The sequence below is a fragment of the Lineus longissimus genome, chromosome 5 (genome assembly GCF_910592395.1).
Source record: "Lineus longissimus chromosome 5, tnLinLong1.2, whole genome shotgun sequence".
NCBI classification, from domain to species: Eukaryota; Metazoa; Nemertea; class Pilidiophora; order Heteronemertea; family Lineidae; genus Lineus; species Lineus longissimus.
The window spans coordinates 4987887-5007422 of NC_088312.1; the positions used below are offsets into that span (position 1 = coordinate 4987887).

Here is a 19536-nt window from a genome sequence, read left to right on the forward strand (position 1 = left end):
GCTGGTGGCACCCCAAGCATGAGCTCATCTCAAATAGTTCCAACATCACCAACAGTGAGTGCATCACTGACCAGTGGCACTCCAAGCATGAGCACATCTCAAGTAGTTTCAACGTCAACAACAGGAGTAAGTGCATCACTGACCAGTGGCACCCAAAGCATAATTGCATCTCAAATAGTTTCAATACCACCAGCAGTGAGTACATCACAGACAGTGTATACATCACTGATCATACTTGGAACCCCAAGCATTACTTCATCAACAGTGAGTATATCACTGACCAGTGGTACCCTTAGCATGAGTACATCTCAAATAGTTTCAGCAACATCCACAGTGAGTGCATCACTGACCAGTAGAACCTCAAGCATAAGTTCATTACAAACAGTTTCAGCATCATTAACAGTGAGTGTGTCACTGCCAGTTGGCACTCAAAGTATGAGTTCATCTCAAAGAGTGTCAATATCGCCAACAGAGAGTGCATCACTGACTTTTAAAAGCCTAAGCATGACTTCATCTCAAACAGTTTCAACAACACCTGGGAGAACTTCACCTACTGTTGGCAGAACTCAGAGCATTATCGCATCAACAGTCTCAACACCTGGGGTGCCAAGTTCTTCTGTTTCCTCAACTCTTTCTATGCCAGACACCCCGACCCTTTCAACAGCAATGTCAATCCCAATTGCATCAACTGCTGCTTCAAAGTCCAAAGTACCTCTCTCCCCTTCAGTTGCAATATCAACCCCAACCGTCTCACTTGCAGTTTCAATGACAACATTGTCAACATCTCAATCATCAAGGATAGTTGCTTCATCAACATTGACTTCCACACAAATAGTATCAGCTGTTCTGAAATCAACCCTGATTGCAGCATCTACTGTTCACACGGTGGCCGTAAGTTTATCATCTTCAATTCTCTCATCAATCCCAACTGTCCTGCCCTCAGCTTCTAAGTCCATTCGAACCGTTGAGGCACCTTCACTGACATCTCTTTCGCCTTCAGTCCCCATGTCTTCCCTAACTGTTTCTGCTTCTGTTTCTGCACCAATCCCAAATGTATCAACTGCAAATACTACTTGGAGCCCAACTGTACCACATACAGTTACTCCCTCGACCCAAACAACATCAACCATGTCACCTGCAACTTTTAGATCAACCCCATCCAGCTCATCCATAATATCTCCATCGACCTTAGCTTTGTCACATGCAGTTGCTACCTCTACCTCAACTGTATCTGGTACATCTTATTCATCAGCCCAAACTACATTACCTACAGTTTCTACATCAACTTCAAATGTATCTTCGGCTATTTCCAAATCAAAATCAACAGTCTCATTCTTAGTGTCAGCATCGACTCCTTTGCCTTCACTTCCTATGTCAAATTCAATAGTTGCAACACCTACAGCAGACACTCTTTCACCTACAATTTCTGAATCCACTGTCTCCTCATCATCCACACTTATTGCCTTTTCTTCTGTCTCAAGTTCTTATATTCTGGCTGTTTCTGCAACATCGAGTGTATCAATGACAAAATCATCATCAACAACAACACCTTCAACACCACAGACCACCACAACATCTACAATATCAACATCAACACCAACCACCACAAAATCTCACACCACAACCACAACTACAGTCAAAACGACTGAACCAACAAGACCAACTACCCCAACAACACCAGCCACTCCACAGCCTCCGTGGGAGGAGGACAAAGATGTGTCGTTACCAGATAGTGAGTGTCATTTTATAATGAAATAAAATAAAACTTCATGATCATGGAATTGAAATTTAAAACTGCAATTATAGCTTAATTCTTCACTAAAGCATGGAAAATCTTGAAATTAATTCAGCAGCTGCACCAGTCAAGCTCCATCTGTATTTTCTGTTATCTTTGCAGCCCTGATCATCGCAGTTTCTGTCGGAGGATGTCTGATGTTTGTCGTCCTTGCCTGTACCTGTGTGACAATAGTATTCCTTGCTAGAAGGTAAGCAATAGTTCAGCTTCCAGTATACCGATGATGTCAGTAAAGGTAATATGGGTATGCTCTTGGAACTTGATAGATGGAATCAAATGTTTAAGATGAAAATATTGGATGCAATTATCGATGCCATTGGTTTTCACTTGTTTCTCTATATCAACTCTGTTCATGCTTTCAGATGCCAAAATGAAGAAGATGAACCTCCATACAAGCTCTATGACCTGTCCCTCTCCATACCGAAGATCCCCTACTACCACACGTTTAGTTCTCTCTATAAACACTTCGATAACGACAGCATGAACGAGGATGAAAATGTTAACACTGTTGAAAGGGGCATGGCAGACAGGTGGGCATCCATGGAAACTCTCGAGATGGATTTCTGTGACCCAAAAACATTCAATATTCAGGTGCCAACCGATATGGTACCAATGAACCTGGACATTAGGCCAGATGTCAGAGTTCCAGTCTGTCCAGAACCAGATTATTACACCGAACCGGATTATTCAAATTCTGGATCCCCTGCTTCTTGGGCATCAATCAATACTATCACTGACCCTTTTCCGACGTCATATGTCATTGAGCCTTTGCAGCAAATGCCAATGATGGATTCTTTGAACAGTTTTCCGTACAGGAAGCCAAGCCGAACTCAACCACCAGGAAGACTGAATGATCTTGACAGGCCAGGGCCTTCAGGTCAAAATACTGGCAATAGGCCTTCTCCTTCAAACGAGAAGGGCACAAGGCCAACATTTCGATATGCTCTGCCAATGGATAGTATGTTTCTGTCACAGCAAGGCGATTCTGCAGACGATATCTTCACTCCGATGACTTCTAAAGGATTATCATACAAGCATCGTTGGCACAGTGACTCTGCGTTACATTTGTCAGAACATCATCGAGAAAATCTGAGAGACTGGCGTAACCAGGATGAAAGTGATAGCAGTTCTAATGAGAGTGGAAATTCAGATGATAGTGTAGTAGTTTCCAGTGATTTATTCAGGTCTAAGAATTTCAAACGGAAGCAATTTGGAACTGCAGCAGAACTTTTAGGTGTAAGTTCAAGCTACAAGTTTCAGCGACAGAATCAGGGCCACTATATTGGCAGTGATGATGCAGCAAAATTGGATGACAGTGTTAATAATGTACCACAATATGGAAGTGTATCAAGCGATTCTTCATCAGGATATACATCTGACTCTCTGACTAGACGACAAAAAAGTAATGAACCTACATATCTTTTGTAGAAGGGTTTAGAATATCTTGGTTTGAAAGAATGGATCAGTGTCCGAGACAATGAAGTGCATTTCTCCCTCAAAGAAATATATAACTATGTTGATAGTGTATTATATTCGGTCATGATCAACACCCATCAGTAAAATTCATATATACATGTAAATATGATTTGCCGAAGAGCTTATGATATAGCCAATATGCATCCCTGATTTGCCACTGAGCCCAGACATGACCTCGCATATCAATACCAGTCCTCAGGCAAGACGAAGTACTTAGATTTTGGGTGTTGTTCTTTAAAGTTTGGCTCTCGTGACACACACAAAAATTGCATGATGTCCACAACCACAGCTTGAGGCCAAACAGAAAAGCACTTTAATGGATTATTCTGAAAGAAAACCTTTTTGGGGTAAAGTGGAGTAAAATGAGACAAAGTATATTCTGATATTGTGGCACCGTTCCATGATCAAATGGAAGTTTGGGCAAAGGTCCGACATATATTTGACAACTTTTGAAACTCATCTTCTTTTTGGCATGCTATTTGGGGGGATTCCTTAGCCTACCTAGAGAATGTGCTAAATCGAGTTTGTGATATAGTTTTCAGCATATTTCAAATTGTACAGCTTACTTTGTAGGATATTGATAATAAATTATTAGGGAAATGTACAAAGACATTATTTTCATTTTTTCCTTATGGATGGGTAGGATTGGTTGGAGTTGTATCATGGCTTCAACCTGACTGTATGATCAGTGCAATCTATCTTTCATTGTTTTAAAAAAATCAGGTATCGAGGAAAAGTCAGAATGCCTGATGCCAACCATATTGACTCGATCATAAGTTTATAAATCTTTCAAGAGATGGCAGCACTGATGACTAGTGTACCAATCTTCTTTGTTTGCCTTTGTTCAAAAGAGAATATGATAGACTCAGCTGATAGATAGGTCATTATAATCAGAAACACACACACATGTACTCAAGTTACACTGATCTAAGAGTACTGTTTTTGAGACAAGAAACCATTCTCCTCCAATTCAGTCCAGAATACCTTTAATAAGAAGTTTTGATCTCGCATACATCAAATCGCTGATCTCAATATGAGAACTGCCCGGACAAATTATGCTATTGTCCACTGTCATCAAAATGGAAATCCTGTGTAACTCCAATATCAAACATAAAACTGCCACAGGCTATAAAGGAAGTATGTGAACTCTGTTCGAGCATTCTTGAAATATGGGGTAACGAAATCTGAACATAAAATGTAAAGAGATTCATTCGTATGTCATTGGAGAATCTTAATCAATAAAATAACAGGATATGAAACCAAGCATATTATAAAACTTAATTTGACAATTGCTCACAAAAGATATACCTGAGCCCAATGCCTCTCCTTTCAAAATCAATTCTCATTTCTGACACCAATATGCTCAAACCATGTCCCATATCCATATGGGTAGATTAGCATAGCATGTCAACATTATCGAATGAAAGCTCTATTGTTGGGACTCCTAGCGCTCTCAGCAAATGCGCTGCAGATGACACGCTCAGTTCATTCGGCGCTTGAAAGGCATCAATAAGTACATAGCGGAATAGGTAATAAGAGGACAACAATATGGGACATTATGAAAGATATTTGGCGTTCATAATTTGAGGATTGGAAGCGTATTGTAAGATACGTGGATTATGATTTTGGATTCCTTATTCGGAAAGTTATGACAATTTATTCAGCAGTTGGGATGGATCACGAGAAAGGATATTTCCTCGTCGGAATTTTTTTGAGTTTGTTGAGTATAACGAAAGCAGGTGAGTTATTATGTTTTTTTAGCACTTTTTGTTGCCCTCTGCAAGTTAAAATCAGCCTCTCAGATATTAAAAACAGCCATTTGAAACATCAAATTGAGAAATATAACACTCAATGGAAGGTTTAAAATCAAACATCTGTGGACCATTTTCTTTCATACATTTGGTAACAATAACAAGAGCATGGATTAACATGTTTTCATGAAAATTGGCTGACATTTCAATTTATGACTTCGGAATACCTAATAGACATCTTCCTTTTTTTATCACACTAAATTGCTTTTCTATTTCACAGAGTAAATACAGAAATATATGTACATAACTCATCAATCAAAGATATACAGTCTGTACTTTTATGTAGGTCAGGGCACAACCCTCATTGAAGGAAGTCAAATTATCACCATTATTACTCTGAAAGCTAAGGTATTTTGTGATTGTATGCAAGGTGTTGTGGAAACTTCATGCTGCTTGATTTGAATATGTCTTCAAAAATTATTTTTTTCACACGTGGGAACTGTCAGATATAAATCTAACCTTTTAGATAGTATAAAAAGAAAAACACTTAAAAATAGTGATTGGGTGCTGGACAGCATTTGACCCTGGATATGTTATATATTTTTCTATCACAAAGCTTAATCAGAAATACTAATACCTAGACTGCATATTCTTCTTCAAATGAGCTGGTAACCTCCTACAATACAGATCACCTTTAATATGTCTTGAAAATATATTTTCAAAGTTCTGACTTAGACAATAACTTTAGCATCTAACAAAATGAATTGAGCAACCACTTTTCTCATTCCCACTTCAGGTGCAGACACCTAAGGAAAGTTGGGCAACAATGAGTCATTGTTTTTTCATTGTTTCCCCACCTAAAACCTATTCGATAAACATGTACATGTCAGTTTTGCCTCTTGAATTATCCATTTATAAGGTACCATGCTGCTATTCGAAATTCAGAGTGTTCTAAATCACGCATGCGGTTGCTAGTTAAGAATTGGCAAATTTTGCATTTGCATTCAAATACATGTACACACTAGCGATGATAATCATTAGCCCTTAAAAATTTAACTACTAGCTAGCATGAGGTACATGGAACTGGGCAAGGCTTCGAGTATCATAGCGTTCTGACAAACAGGATGGGTGACATATGGACATTGCATAATTCATGCTGCTTCAATTCTTTTGACATTTTAACAATCAAGACTTTCCCAAATGGTCATAATGTCAGGCTTCAGACTGTCAATGGACTCGAGCGCACGCTACCTGTTTTGACACGTATGACTCATGATGGTAAATCACTGAAATTTGGTAGCATGGACAAGCAATCGTACCTGGCTTTCTCAATTCTGTAAGCTCAAATTAATACATTCTATATTGATTAAACTTTACTGACTTCATGTGGAGAGAAAATACTTCTCAAGGAGCGGCCACTTTAATTACTAGTCACCATAGCTACCAAAAAGGTAACTCATTCGCATTGTGGTATGGGTTGAGTTGGACCGGGACCGCATTTGAATAACTTAAATTTTTCAAGACCAAATAATTTTTTTTCGGCACAAAATGAAGAAACCTGTTTTTTTGAACTTATGAATAAGTTCAACAATTTTGGCGGGAAAACCTAATCATGCATTTTGTCCCCGGATTTTCAACTCCACCAACGCGACCATTCAACCTGGGTACCATGAGTGGTCGTCTTACAGGGATTCCACTGTAGATAACTGGTTATTGGAGTGTTAAAATGTATATAGAAGTGACAGCAAATTCCTTTGTCACTGAAATGACATTATTTATCTTCCAAACAACCTCCTCTGATATCACATTTTACTTATGCACTGGTTGGCACTTCCCAAAACACTCACTTCGTCGCCAAGGCAACCTCAAACATAATGGCCGCCTAACTAGTCCACGCACTTTGACAGTATTTTGATTTCCACAGGCAAATTTATTGGAAATGCTTTCATAAACATTTCGATATAAATGGACAAAATATGTTCCTAGATATCAACTAAATTTAATCTGAATCTGAATATAATCTGATGTTGTCAAACTGAGGTCGAGAATTTATGCCACATATCAATAGGAAAGCCAGTAGCAAACTGGTTAGAGCAGCATGCTCATGATCAAAAGTTTGTGGGTTTCACCCTCGAAAGGATCATTGATGTTTTGTCTTTGAATCCTTAAGCAAGAAACTCAAAAACATTTCTTATCATTTGTTTATCTTCACACGCTTTAATATTCTTTCAGCTGATTTGACGAAATGCACAACAAGTGTCTCAGGCAAAGAATATCTTGGTTTAGTGAATGAGACACCAAGCGGGACACCCTGTATACCATGGAACCAAATCCCATTGTACACCGGCCAGGATCGCCTATTCCCCGACTGTACCGTCAATGACGCCAGTAATTATTGTCGAAACCCGTACGACATCATGAATCTCGCAAAGTATCCTAACCAGATCCGTCCAGCGTGTTACTTCAAGCAGCCAAATGGCGGCAATGATTGGACATTTTGCAATATTCCTCACTGTGGTAAGTATCTAAAGTATGTAGTAGGCCATTACAGATAGACACAAAATTCTGGAAGATTGCTGGACCTTCCAATTGGGTATTGAAATGTACTGAATATAATTTCAATAACACCATTCTCTATATGGATATACGTGTATCATAGATGGCGTTAATGAAGATTCTCAAAACAGCCCTGGACATTTCCTTTCAATAATCATCTGGAATATAACTTACCTGTTTCAGATTTACCAGCCACTGCTACAACATGTTACAGTGCCAAACGAACAACGCCAACTGGCGATAGCAAACTATGCCGTTGTCGAATAAAAATTGAGACAGTTCAACCCGTCAAAATGTACATTATGCAGATAATATTCGAATATAAAATTCCCGTTACAAATACGTGTGACAGACAAGTCGAGGTGACCATGGACGCAATGAAGACAAGTTATATATGCGATGGGTCTACATATACGAGGAGCATGCAGCTAATGTTACTTTACTATGTGGAGAAGTTGAAGTTCCAGAAAATGGATCTGGGGGATTTGGAATATGCAATAAAGGTTACTGGTAAGTATTAGCATCTCAATATTTTATGTGAGGAATTGGTGTCTTGTAGTCAAAGGAGAGTTCTGATGGCCAACTCTAACAGAATTGACCTGGCACATGTTACAAACTGCCAAAAAGTCTGCTAACTGAAAACAATCTCAATCTCTTTATCCCTAACCAGTTTGGTTCCTTGTAGAGTCATGGTAGTATGATACATAATCTTGATATATTTTGAGCATTACATCCTCAAGGAAGGTCATACCTGTGAGACAAAGAAAGCTGAACATATATATTAGACCTACCCAGTAGCGAAGGACAAACATTATGCTTACCTATAATGAGAAAAGAGAAAAATATTCTTTGAACGTTTAGATGTCTTATCACATGTACATTGACTTCTCAAACCTTCTACTTTCAGCTGGTGACTCGTTTTCTATTCAAAGCTGTGGCAACAAGGGTTGGAATCCTGGTTCAAATTGGGATGTAAAATTCATTACCGTGCCAACGGCGGCTCCTCCTTCAAAATCCAACTGTACAACGACGCCGGGGCCAACAACAACCACAAAAGTGACAACACCACAAACGACAACTCCCATAGTTGTGAAAACTAGTTCAACTTCAGGTACACCAACAACAATACTCAAAACAACTGTAGTTAGTCCAACAACATTAGCTAGAACAACAACAGAAAGTACATCAACAGAAATTCCAACGACCAAAGAAATAACGACAGTAGCCAAGTCAACAACAGGTACACCATCAACAACTCTCAAAACAGCCAAATTAACAACGACAAATTTAGCAACAAGGACTGCTGAACCGACGACCACACCAGCAAAAATGACAACAGGACTCATTCCAAAGACTGCAAGTTCATCTTCAACAGATAGAAGTATGTCAACAACAGAATCTTCAACTTCTCAGAGTACAGCAAATACTAAGGGTTCTTCGAGTTCGACAGCCCAAAATCAAGTTCCGAGTTCCTCCACTCAATCTCAGAGTCCCTTAACTACAATCTCATCAAGAACATTGAATGTGCAAACAAGCGCTATAACGAACAATACGACCATTGCAGGTTCCCCTACAACCACAACTCCTATTAGCAAAACTTCATCAGGTTTTGCTTGGACAAAGAAGCCATCTGCGGCACCGGTTGTGGAAGACACAGCACAAAAAGGTTTTATTTTTTGAATGATGCACCTAATTTTTTCCCTTTCTCTAAACCTGCATGCCAAGGAAGTATTTCACAGACATAAAAAATGGCAGCTCAAGGGTACTTGTCTAATTATCATTCTCGTTTTCTGTGGTGTGAAAGGGGCACATGGGAAAGCAGTTGTAAACTTTGAATGCATGGTATGCCATCAAAGTTTGTGGGGCAATGTCCTAATTTGTGATGGGTATGCAGAAGATGTTTGTGAATGGCTTCCATGCCCACCCTATAACCCTTAGATAACAAAGATACATTTTGCCTATCCTTTGGTATCACTGGGCTTCAATAAAATGCATTATCTTCAAATTATGACCATGTAGGTATCATACTTATCGCAAGGTGGAAAAGGTAGTAGGAATAGTCACTTTAGTGATAATGAGATGCCTGTAACCCTCAAACTGTGCACACTAGGTGAACGAAGGAAGCACCAACATCTAGTTCCATTGCTATTCCTCATCTTTTCTCCTCGAGTTCATATCCTACGCTTATACCCACACTTACATGTAGACTAACCCACATAAACATCACACAAACACCTTAATTCAACATTGGCATGGTCCCAATGTCAAGTTAGCATTGACAAAAGTAACTGGAGGTGGATGCTATCAAGTAAGAATAAGATCCTTTGGTTCAGCTGTAAACAGCACAAGCATCAATGATGGCCTAAGTCACGCACAAAAGATTTAGTTGAGACCTTTAATGGCAGCAAATCGTCCAGCAAGGAAGCTCCTTAGATAATGTAGCCAACAAATATTCTGTTGACAGAAGCCCTGAGATACCTTAGGATCTTAGCAATAAGGCACGTATCTGACTTGTCACATCTTCTTTGGTTTCAGAGGTGATTGTAGCTGCAGCTCTCGGGGCGACGCTTGGAATACTTCTGATTGCAATCTTCCTCGTCATAGCATGTCTGAGTTGCCGAAGGTAAGTTTGGTCCTGCTAAGAATTTCCAAACCGAGGTTAAAATCGAATGTGCAGTGTACTCTATTTCCACCACCCCACCCTTCCCAAAACTGAGTTATCCATTGGACTTTTTTATGCAAGATTTCTCCAACTACTGGGTTTTGATGGACAGTAGACATAAATGGAATGTGGGCTGACTATTTCATCAGGAAACTTCTAAACAAAATCTTCCTGGCATAAGATCTTGCTTAGACCAAGTTCTGAGGGTAAAAAAGGGGGTGTATACACCAGGCACCTTGATAACATATACCCTTGTGAATCATGCATAACTATTTGAATGATTTGTCTTCTTTGCTGCGCCAGGGATTGTATGAGGGATTGGTACTATTACTTGTAAGTAATGATAACTGTCCTCGCAATGCTTTTATTCTCTTTTATTTCAACAATGATAGATGTTTTGCAATAAGTATCAAACATGGTGATGACTAGTTTTACCTGGAGACAAACATTTCTCTTATTGCTCATTGCAGCAATAAGTATTGTAGGTTGCTGCAATGAAAGAAAATACCCGGCAGATTTCGATCATTCTTTTACTCGAACACTAATCAGGCCTACATTTTCCCACGACAGGTGCAGATGGCGTTGGAGAAAAAAGGCAGAGTTTCCAATTGACGACATTGGAACCTATCCGAATGGTCATCGTAACTTCTCATACGGGAGTCCAAGCATGGAACTGCAAGATGAGCTCAGCAACAGTGACGGTCAATACGAATGGCCACAAAGCAATGGCATTCTAAAAACGTCAACTTTCAAGGCAAGTGCCACAGACAGTTCAGAACTTTCTAACGGTTCAGTCTATAAGAGGCCAGAGGAGACAACGACAACAGACTATGGGTATTACAACCCAGCGGACAATGATAACACAGGAGGGAACCCAGTACCGGATTATGAAGTCAAATTGGATTCCATTCTTCCGAGGCTTGTGGCGGATGAGAGCAGCAAAGAGACCGACTCGCCAATACTTTACACAACTGTTTTAAAGGGGAACATAAAGGGAAAGCACCCTGATTCTACGGAGAATAATAACACAAAAAGTGTTTCATTTTCAAAGTTTTCTACTTTTAAGACGTTTCAGTGAGAATAACGGTTATTCTGTTCATACCACGGAGCAGCATTTGAACAAAATACACAAAAAGTAAATTTTTTCTAAATTTACAGGCTGTACCCACCCCCTAAGGTGGTACCTTGAAGCTTTATGTTGTTACTGAATAAGTTATTGAAATGTTTGGGACTATGATTGAACAGGATGGGCCAATTTGCACAATGTCAATATTATTTGCTGTACATGTAAGCATTGATACTTGTAAAACATGCGATAGTATCACAACAGCAATGGACCAATTGTTGCTTTCATAGATTGAGGGTTTCACTCTTACGAGGGATGCCATTATACCACTGCAACTTGTAAATACAGCACTGGTTTGATTTTTCCATTTTAAGTTGATAAATCTCAACATTGCCAAACGAAGAAGTGCTTCGAGACAACAGAGAAATTATTGAAAATGTGAGCTGAATACTGACTTTCGTTATGAAATAGCATGTGATGAAATCTCATCATGTCCCCCAGCACGACCTGCATTTGGAACAATTGTAGACGCGATCTATGCCGATTCTTTCAGTCAAAATATCAGGGCATAATAATTATAAGGACCAGGGATGCACAAAGATGTCTCATAATTGCTTTTAAAGGTATATATAATCACAAATATTATGTATTTTCACATTGTTATTTCTAAAGAGAACAAATAAAACATTGAGTTGTGATGAAACCATTGTAAATTCCATTTGAAAAACCAGGAAGGCACTTAAAGACAACCAGGAAGGACACATGACAATGCATCAAATGCACTGTGCAAGAAATAAGATGATCGGCAGCAAAATAAGGAGGTTCCCAGTTGTTTTAGGGAGGAATGGCATCTCTGATGAAACATCAGTAAAGTGAAGTGTATCAGGTGATATCCTTTTTTGCGAATTGAATAGTGTTGCTCCTGGGGCTACATTGGTGATTCTACGGTGATTCATCTCAGATTATTGAGCCAACATTTGTTCATCCCAGAAAAAGAGACAAAATTATCTACTGTTTATTGCTCTGGGATGCATTTGATATTGGTATTTTCCACGGAGCTTGGGTCAGAGTACCTGCATACTCCATTATAGATGAGAAGCACTCAATGTTTGGGCGGATTGTTGTGGTTACATTACATGTTGACAAACTGTACCACGAACGATGTACATTGAAATCAATAGTTAAAATGATAAACTACAAAGGGGAAAGTAAAAATATACAAGAATTACCAAATAGATTAATATGATGAATGAATTTGATGATGTTTTAGTGGATTCCGTCAACAAGGGAGAAAATTATATTTTGTCATGTGAGAAGTTTTGTGGTCTGGTGTAATTCAGCATACCGAATACCTGGTGTTTGTGATCGGCCACTTTTGTCTCCCTTCCAACCACCACTGCACACACGACTGCTGTTTCAATGTGAGATGTCGTAGCCTATCTGAAAAGTGACATTCTGAGGCCAAATCTCAACATTATGAATAAATGAAGGCTGTTGGGCTACATCAGAGTGATATCATAAAACTTGTTAAAGGCCACTAAAAAAAGGATGGGAATGTTTCAGTGTTCAAACATGCAAATTTGATTGTTTGATGGCAACGGTCCCAATCATACAGTCACGAGAAGGAGGGGGGCATTGGGTCAAGGACAGAAGACAATTATTTCCCCGAGTAATCCTGATTTATAAGTGCAAAGCTGTATTACGAGGAGATAGTCCTTTGAAATTCCTGATGTTGTCTCAGTGACATTACAAAAAGAGGCCTTTACCTTGTTGGTCTATTGGCCTGTTTTAACTTAATCAATTGACCTAAAATAATGTACCATCATTAGTGCATTGTGAAATTGGCACAGGCCTAAGCTGTGCATCACTTCTCCATTTTCGGAGGAAGTTCTCAACCAGGAAGCAGGACGATGGCCTGGGGACAACTAGATGTACAGCAAGTAGCTGCACAAGACAAGTAAGATTATTTCATCTCCCTCTCGATGTGAAGCCATTCCTGTAGATCAATATGTACAGGCTCAGTCAAGCATTCAGAGCATGCAACAATGTAAGATATCCATTACTGCATCTGGCCCAAAAGTCAGTGTTGACATCGTAGATGGGACATTGCAATCTTGAAGCTTTGTGCTTTGTGTGTCCTCTTCTTCAGCATTTCCTCTGCACCTGGACATGTCATTCTCAAGGAAGTATTGCTCCTCCAAGGTGGGATGAGCGGTTTTATGTACCACTACGGTGAGGCACTAATTCGGTTTATCGGCCAAGGGCCTCTGTCTTTAGCCAGTGGCAGAGTTCATCGCAACCTACACATGTTTCTCACTTGGTTGGGCTTTTTCGCTTTTGATAATCCTGGGGGACCACTACTTCTGATACCCAGTATTCACAGACATCCTGGGTTTGTAGAGGGTGAAAAGATATACATCTAAAATGTGCACAGACAATTTGTAAACACGTTCACAATCATTTTCTCAATCATCCTCTCTTCATACAGCAGGAACAGCAACTATCATAAGTGCCAGGCCACAGCTCTATTTTGAGCACCTCCTCCTTTAACAATACTCAAAGTAATATGGCATATATTCTGATCCACTTCTCAGGTGACAGCGATGTTATCCATACATTATCAAGCAGTAGTGCGCAGGGTATTACTATTATCTGAGACAACAAAACCAAAACTGCCAAAACAGAAAAAGTGCTGAATCAACATGTTTTTGAAGTACATGCTATTCCTTGTGTTGATGTTGCCATGGCTTGCTGGAGGGCAAAAACCAAAACCAAACAAGAATACGTTCGCCAATGAAAATCAACTCAGTAAGTACTGTGGCGGATTTGGTGAGGGGAGGGGATGCATGAGGCTTGTGGCCTCATTTTTGTTGTAGAGCAAACTATTTTCCAGGGGCTTTCCACAAGAAGCGAATAACCACCTCTAACTTTAGCCCATAGACGCACAGAAAACATATATGTGACCCCGTCATAGCAAAACCAGGTGCATGTCGCTCTCAGCTTGGCAGGTTGAGACGGACTGTTTGTTCAATTCTCTATTGTCTTCTGTGCGACATGCGCCTGGTTTTGCTGTGACGGGTCACATATTTGGTACTTAATATTCCAATGTTTTGTTGGGGGAGGGCCATCCAGTTTCTGAGATTGCATCTTTCGTGCCTTCTGAGTTTACAAAGCTTTCTTCCAGCTATCCAAGCAAACTCTGGTTGCAAGGGCCAGATCCTGCACCCAGATTGTTCTGGACGCGTCATCCTCCTAGATGCCAGCAGCGGTAGCGGTTTAGCCGGAAAAGGTCAGGGAGCCAACACTGGTGGCTGTGGTTTCAAAGATGGTGATGCAACATCTGACTTTGACATCCCAGATTGGATTCTGAGAGACTGCAACTTGAAAGGAAGCTGTGATATTCTAGCGGACAGAATACTCAACTTGCTGCCGCAGTCTGCTGACATGGAGTATGTGGAGATCAAATACTTTTGTATTGACAGTACGTAGATTTCTCATTTTGAGTCTGAAGACCATCCAATATGATCAAAGCTTCTGAACAATGAGAAAGGACAACTTTGACCACTCCCTCCCTCCTATCGATATTTCCAAACATCAATTGTAACAGAGTCACCGAACAGGGTATCTACCCCCTTGGTCACACCTGAACACTTCTCAAATTGTGATCCACCTGATGTTTATGGATAGTCTCTCACCGAGTTGACTTTTACCGAGATCCAAATACCCAATATGTTTCAACTATCAAAAGCAAAGTAGGTATTTCCATCTACAGGCAAACAAGTTCACTGTTTCTCAGATGTGCTTTCCAGATATTGGCTTACTTGAAGAACTAACCACAGATATATCCTGGACTAAAACTGCTTCAGTTTCTAAAAGATTCTATTGGAATATTTATACAGTGTCTTAACCCTTTAGTGCATTGCTCTTTTATTTCAGGAAAGCCAGTTTACGACATGTGTGCGCCGATGACAACTCAAGAAAAGACCGCATACCTCATCAGCTACGGGTATCCCAACATGCCCTTCATCAATGACATCACGACAGACTGTGAATGTTCGGGCAAACTGAAAAAGAAGACCCTGTTTGGCTACAGACTTTTAGATGGTGATCTCCGGAGCAGCAATCTTGATCAACGTGACTGTGACTTTGCCCAAACACTTGAGATATCAAGCAAAGGCCGTTCAAAGACATTTACCTGTGCTAACCAAAACGCAGGCAGGGTTTTTGAAACTATCAACCCAAAAGGAGGAAAAGACATTGCAGAGATACTCTTTGAGAATGAGCTGAAAAAAGCTGGTGGACGTTTCATATTAGAGTATAAACATGATTCTGGTAAGAGCTTCTGACTTTGCATCTTCTGGGATGAAGACAGATAAGTCTCTGATATAAAGGAAAAGGTTGCTCCATCTTTAGGAAGGAGCATTGCAGTACCGTAAGTGGAATGGAACAATACTCTAGAGTGGACCCCACAGGCGTTCATGTGATATCAAATTAAAACCAACATATAGGTATGATACCACCAATGTGTCAGTCACAAAGTAATTAATCAAAAGATGAGGTGGCATAATAAGACAACATAATCATTGTTCGCTTTTCAGGATCATTTAGGTTAACTTGCAATCCAGAGCGAGTCATGCCACCAACTATACCAACAACAACCACTACAACTACTCAAGCTACCACTACCACTACCATGTCACCAACTACCACCACTACCACTACCACCACTACCACCACTACCACCACTCCTGCAACTACTACCACTCCTGCAACTGCTACCACTCCTGCAACTACTACCACAACAAGCACAACCACTACTACAACATTGGCAGCGAGAACTTCACTCCAAACAACAACAACTAAAGCTACGACTATCAGACCAAACTCCTCAACTACCAGGCAACTGATACCAAAAACAACACAGCAGAAAACCACTCTAACAACGCGAGAAAGTCCAGAACCTAAACCATCTGCAACAGCAAGCCAGCAGCCAGCCTCACCCTTTGATGACAAAGATGCCACAAGCACAGAACCCACTGACATCCTCAATTCAAAAGCTCAGTCTGAGGACACAAATCTCGGTGAGTAGCGAGCAGCTACTTTGTAATGAACCCTGATCTAAACATAAGTGATTGACACCCAAAGCTATTTTCATTAATAGGCCTTGTGGAATAAGAACAAAGGCCTTGGGAGTCAATGTCGGTGTAATACTGAGATGATGACAATGATGACCACAAAGATCAGCCAACTCAAGCTGGAATCTGATGGGCAAGGTCTATTTTTCCTCTGCAGGCATGATTATAGGTGTGGTCTCAGCGGTAGTGGTCCTTGCTGTAGTAGCTATCATTCTCTTCATCTGCGTGAGAAGGTAGGTAAAGCTTTGATAAAATTTTGCTTGTGTAAACTCAGAAGGTGTTACTGTCAGGTAGCCCATGGTAGCTTTATCTATACTTAGTGTCATCAATATTTCTCCATTCAAATCATACCACTGGGTCAGTCTTATGATCATTTTAAAAGAACAAAGCCAACCATGTAGACCCTTGACAGATTGGAGCTGCAATAAGATGTCTTGCTTACATTACAACAACAATGAGAACTACTCCCACTTAACACAGCACTGTTGGTATTGGATCTCTGTACTTCAATCAAGATGAGGAGGGTGGAGCTAAAATGTAGGCGCAATCATAAAGCACTTTGGCTGAAGGTTTGGTGTTGTATCAGTTTTTTGACACCTATGTTATGAACTGGTTTTTATTCAAAACAAAACTGTAATGGTAAAACTTACAAAAATATATTTGAACCAACTTAACATATGCCTGTTTTTTTTCAGAAGGAGCAAAGCATCAAAGATGGAAAGGAAGACGTCGGAAGTAGACCTGGTGGAGACTGAGCCTCCCAGCGATGTCTACTGCAATCCTGCAGCCACGCTCCAGACAAGGTTCGACAACACAAACTCAGTCGAGAATGACTACAGTGATGTTTCTCCCGTACCAGGGGCAAAGTGCCACACTGACTCTGAAGCCAGTAATTACAGTAGTGTCAACCCCCTGTATGGCCTGAACGTTGATTCTGGGGATGACTACTCTGTCATTGAGAATAGACATATTCGCATCAAGGAATCTGATGGTAGCTTTTGCATCAAACAATCTGCAGGTAGTATTGGGACAGAGACGAATTCTGGGACATGTAGCACAGATATTCCAGTATATGCTGTCGTTCATAAGAACAAGACACAAGATGTTCCCTTGTATACCCAGGTCAACAAGGGCAAGAAAAATGTTTCAAATTTAGAGAGCCGGGTCAATTGGGGAAAAGGAGAGGTTAGGGGGGAAGATGGTGAGGGCGGTGGCTACTCATTTGAGAACCCAATGATTGGGAACATGAGTATTTCAGATCAGGGTTTTGTTAATCCTGGTTTCTCAGTTATTAAGGTGACTGAGCCAGTAGCAGAAGGTGTGTATCACATGGTTGATGAAGAGGTACCAGATATGGCAACATTAGAAGAGGGTGTGCCATCAGAGTATGCTTTGGAAGAACCAAGTCGACAAGATACTAACGAGTACTTGGATATCCTGCCTGATCCGGTTGACGTCCAGAGTCAAGGAACTAGGGGTCATGCAGGGGGAGCCACTCCACAGAAACATGGGAATGGTCAAAAGGGTGTAGCTTCTAGGAATCCCGTGGGACCTTCCAATGTTGAACAATTCAATGTTAACTTGGGACCAAAGGGTCGACAACCTGCCATATCCCAGAACACAAACGTGGATTGCGGTATAGCAGATGAAACGGGAGAGGAATATGCGTATGCATATTCACATTTCCCTAAAACCATGGCCCAAAGTGGTGGTGCAACCAATAGGCCTGTCGCTTCTGGTCCAGCTATCGTCTCCCATGGTAGCTCGTCACCACCTGGAAGACAAACTGGAACTGAACCGGAGTACGCTTTGTATAATGCCGGAGTCAGTTACGCATCTGTAAAGGGTTCTTATGCTGATGGGGGTGAGGCTGGGGGAAATGGTGGATCATTATGTCAAGGTCAAGGTCATCCTTCTGGTTCTGATCCAACATACTTCCTGTATGATGAACATGATGGTCAAAGTCCAGATGGCGATGAGTACCACTACATCCCTAGAGAGGGCACCAGGGGTGCAGCGGAACAAGAGGATGACATATATCATGAGCCTAACTTGTACTAGGAGTAGGATCACGATGAGGCACTTTTGCCTCATATGGTGACACTAATAAATCTGCCTAAACTGATGGCAGTAAGATATACGCTCCAAGGAAGAAGCGCATTACTCATGTTACAGTAAACTGAGTTAAATAGGTAACATGCTCAGTTATAGTCATTTGTTATCAGTAAATATTATTGTTGTATACCTGTACGTGTATCATCATATCAAATTATTAACAGAATGTGATGTACTTGCTTGAAATTTTAACATATCTCTCTGATACTTGATAAAAATCTCCACATGACCTTATGGACAAGTTGTAAATAGGACAGCTTTGAAATTAAGAGAGGATATTTGTGTTAGTCAAGCATTTCTGAGGGGCATCGGTGTAGGAAAGGTCATAACAAGATATCCCACTTGATATATAGGATCAACTTGTTCTAGGGATTTTGAAATGGACTAGCAGCACAGTAATAATGCTGCAGTTCATTGCAATATCAGTTTTGGACATGCCCAGACAGAAGTTTGGGTGAAATGCACGACATCATTTGTGTTGAAAATATACCTGTAGCAAGTTCTCTTCAAATCTATATAGTTTTCTGAATAAAATCATCATCAGCAACAAATCTTGCTTATCTTAAGTCTGCCAATGAGTTTGGAAATGGATGCCAGTCATTCCTAAAACAACTTGGAAGGATCACTCCATCTGTGTACTGTAAGCAGATTCAACTTGAACTAAAACAATGTACGTACTGCCTACTGACAATGGCTGAGGGCAAGATGGGTATCCATCCAAAAATGATGATGGAACCACACGATTGTCAGACAGACAACAGGTTAGTGTAAGTACATGAACGATATGATGTCAAGCATGAACGGTGATATTTTCATGCATATCAATAGACTGGAGTCTATCAAAGGGACAGAGATGACACCAGAGGAGAGAGATGATGGACAAAAACATGAGTGTGAACTTTACACAAGCTGTGACAGTCCTCTATAGAAATTCAAAACAATTGCATGATTTTACCAAGAAGGCCACACCGGTTCTCAAG

General features: G+C 40.4%; 3 protein-coding genes across 3 annotated transcripts in view; 2 read left to right on the forward strand and 1 right to left on the reverse strand.

The window, feature by feature from the left end:
* LOC135487483 (phospholipase D1-like) overlaps nucleotides 1-19536 on the reverse strand; it is a 78140-nt gene that overhangs the window by 27648 nt on the left and 30956 nt on the right. The window lies entirely within an intron of this gene.
* On the forward strand, nucleotides 3-12003 carry LOC135487657 (uncharacterized). Its single transcript, XM_064771687.1, has 12 exons — nucleotides 3-1732; nucleotides 1898-1985; nucleotides 2158-3219; nucleotides 3995-4007; nucleotides 4860-5010; nucleotides 7255-7539; nucleotides 7762-8088; nucleotides 8486-8959; nucleotides 9143-9244; nucleotides 10114-10201; nucleotides 10544-10573; nucleotides 10811-12003. The coding sequence occupies exons 1-12, from the start codon at nucleotides 19-21 to the stop codon at nucleotides 11316-11318; spliced, it is 4842 nt and encodes a 1613-aa protein (XP_064627757.1). The 5' UTR covers nucleotides 3-18; the 3' UTR covers nucleotides 11319-12003.
* Nucleotides 13077-19096, forward strand: LOC135487484 (uncharacterized). The gene is made up of 7 exons (XM_064771182.1): nucleotides 13077-13263; nucleotides 13901-14114; nucleotides 14491-14787; nucleotides 15243-15638; nucleotides 15905-16387; nucleotides 16599-16674; nucleotides 17137-19096. Exons 2-7 carry the CDS (start codon nucleotides 14009-14011, stop codon nucleotides 18500-18502), a joined length of 2724 nt encoding a protein of 907 aa, XP_064627252.1. The 5' UTR covers nucleotides 13077-13263; nucleotides 13901-14008; the 3' UTR covers nucleotides 18503-19096.

Excerpts from the sequence above, each read along its gene's own strand:
- LOC135487657 (XM_064771687.1), top strand. The coding sequence starts at position 19 with ATGAGCTCATCTCAAATAGTTCCAACATCACCAACAGTGAGTGCATCA. Across the intron at positions 10,202-10,543 it reads GCATGTCTGAGTTGCCGAAG|GGATTGTATGAGGGATTGGT; the intron begins GTAAGTTTGGTC and ends TTGCTGCGCCAG. Across the intron at positions 10,574-10,810 it reads AGGGATTGGTACTATTACTT|GTGCAGATGGCGTTGGAGAA; the intron begins GTAAGTAATGAT and ends TTCCCACGACAG.
- LOC135487484 (XM_064771182.1), top strand. The coding sequence starts at position 14,009 with ATGTTTTTGAAGTACATGCTATTCCTTGTGTTGATGTTGCCATGGCTT. Across the intron at positions 14,788-15,242 it reads CAAATACTTTTGTATTGACA|GAAAGCCAGTTTACGACATG; the intron begins GTACGTAGATTT and ends CTTTTATTTCAG. Across the intron at positions 16,675-17,136 it reads CTCTTCATCTGCGTGAGAAG|AAGGAGCAAAGCATCAAAGA; the intron begins GTAGGTAAAGCT and ends GTTTTTTTTCAG.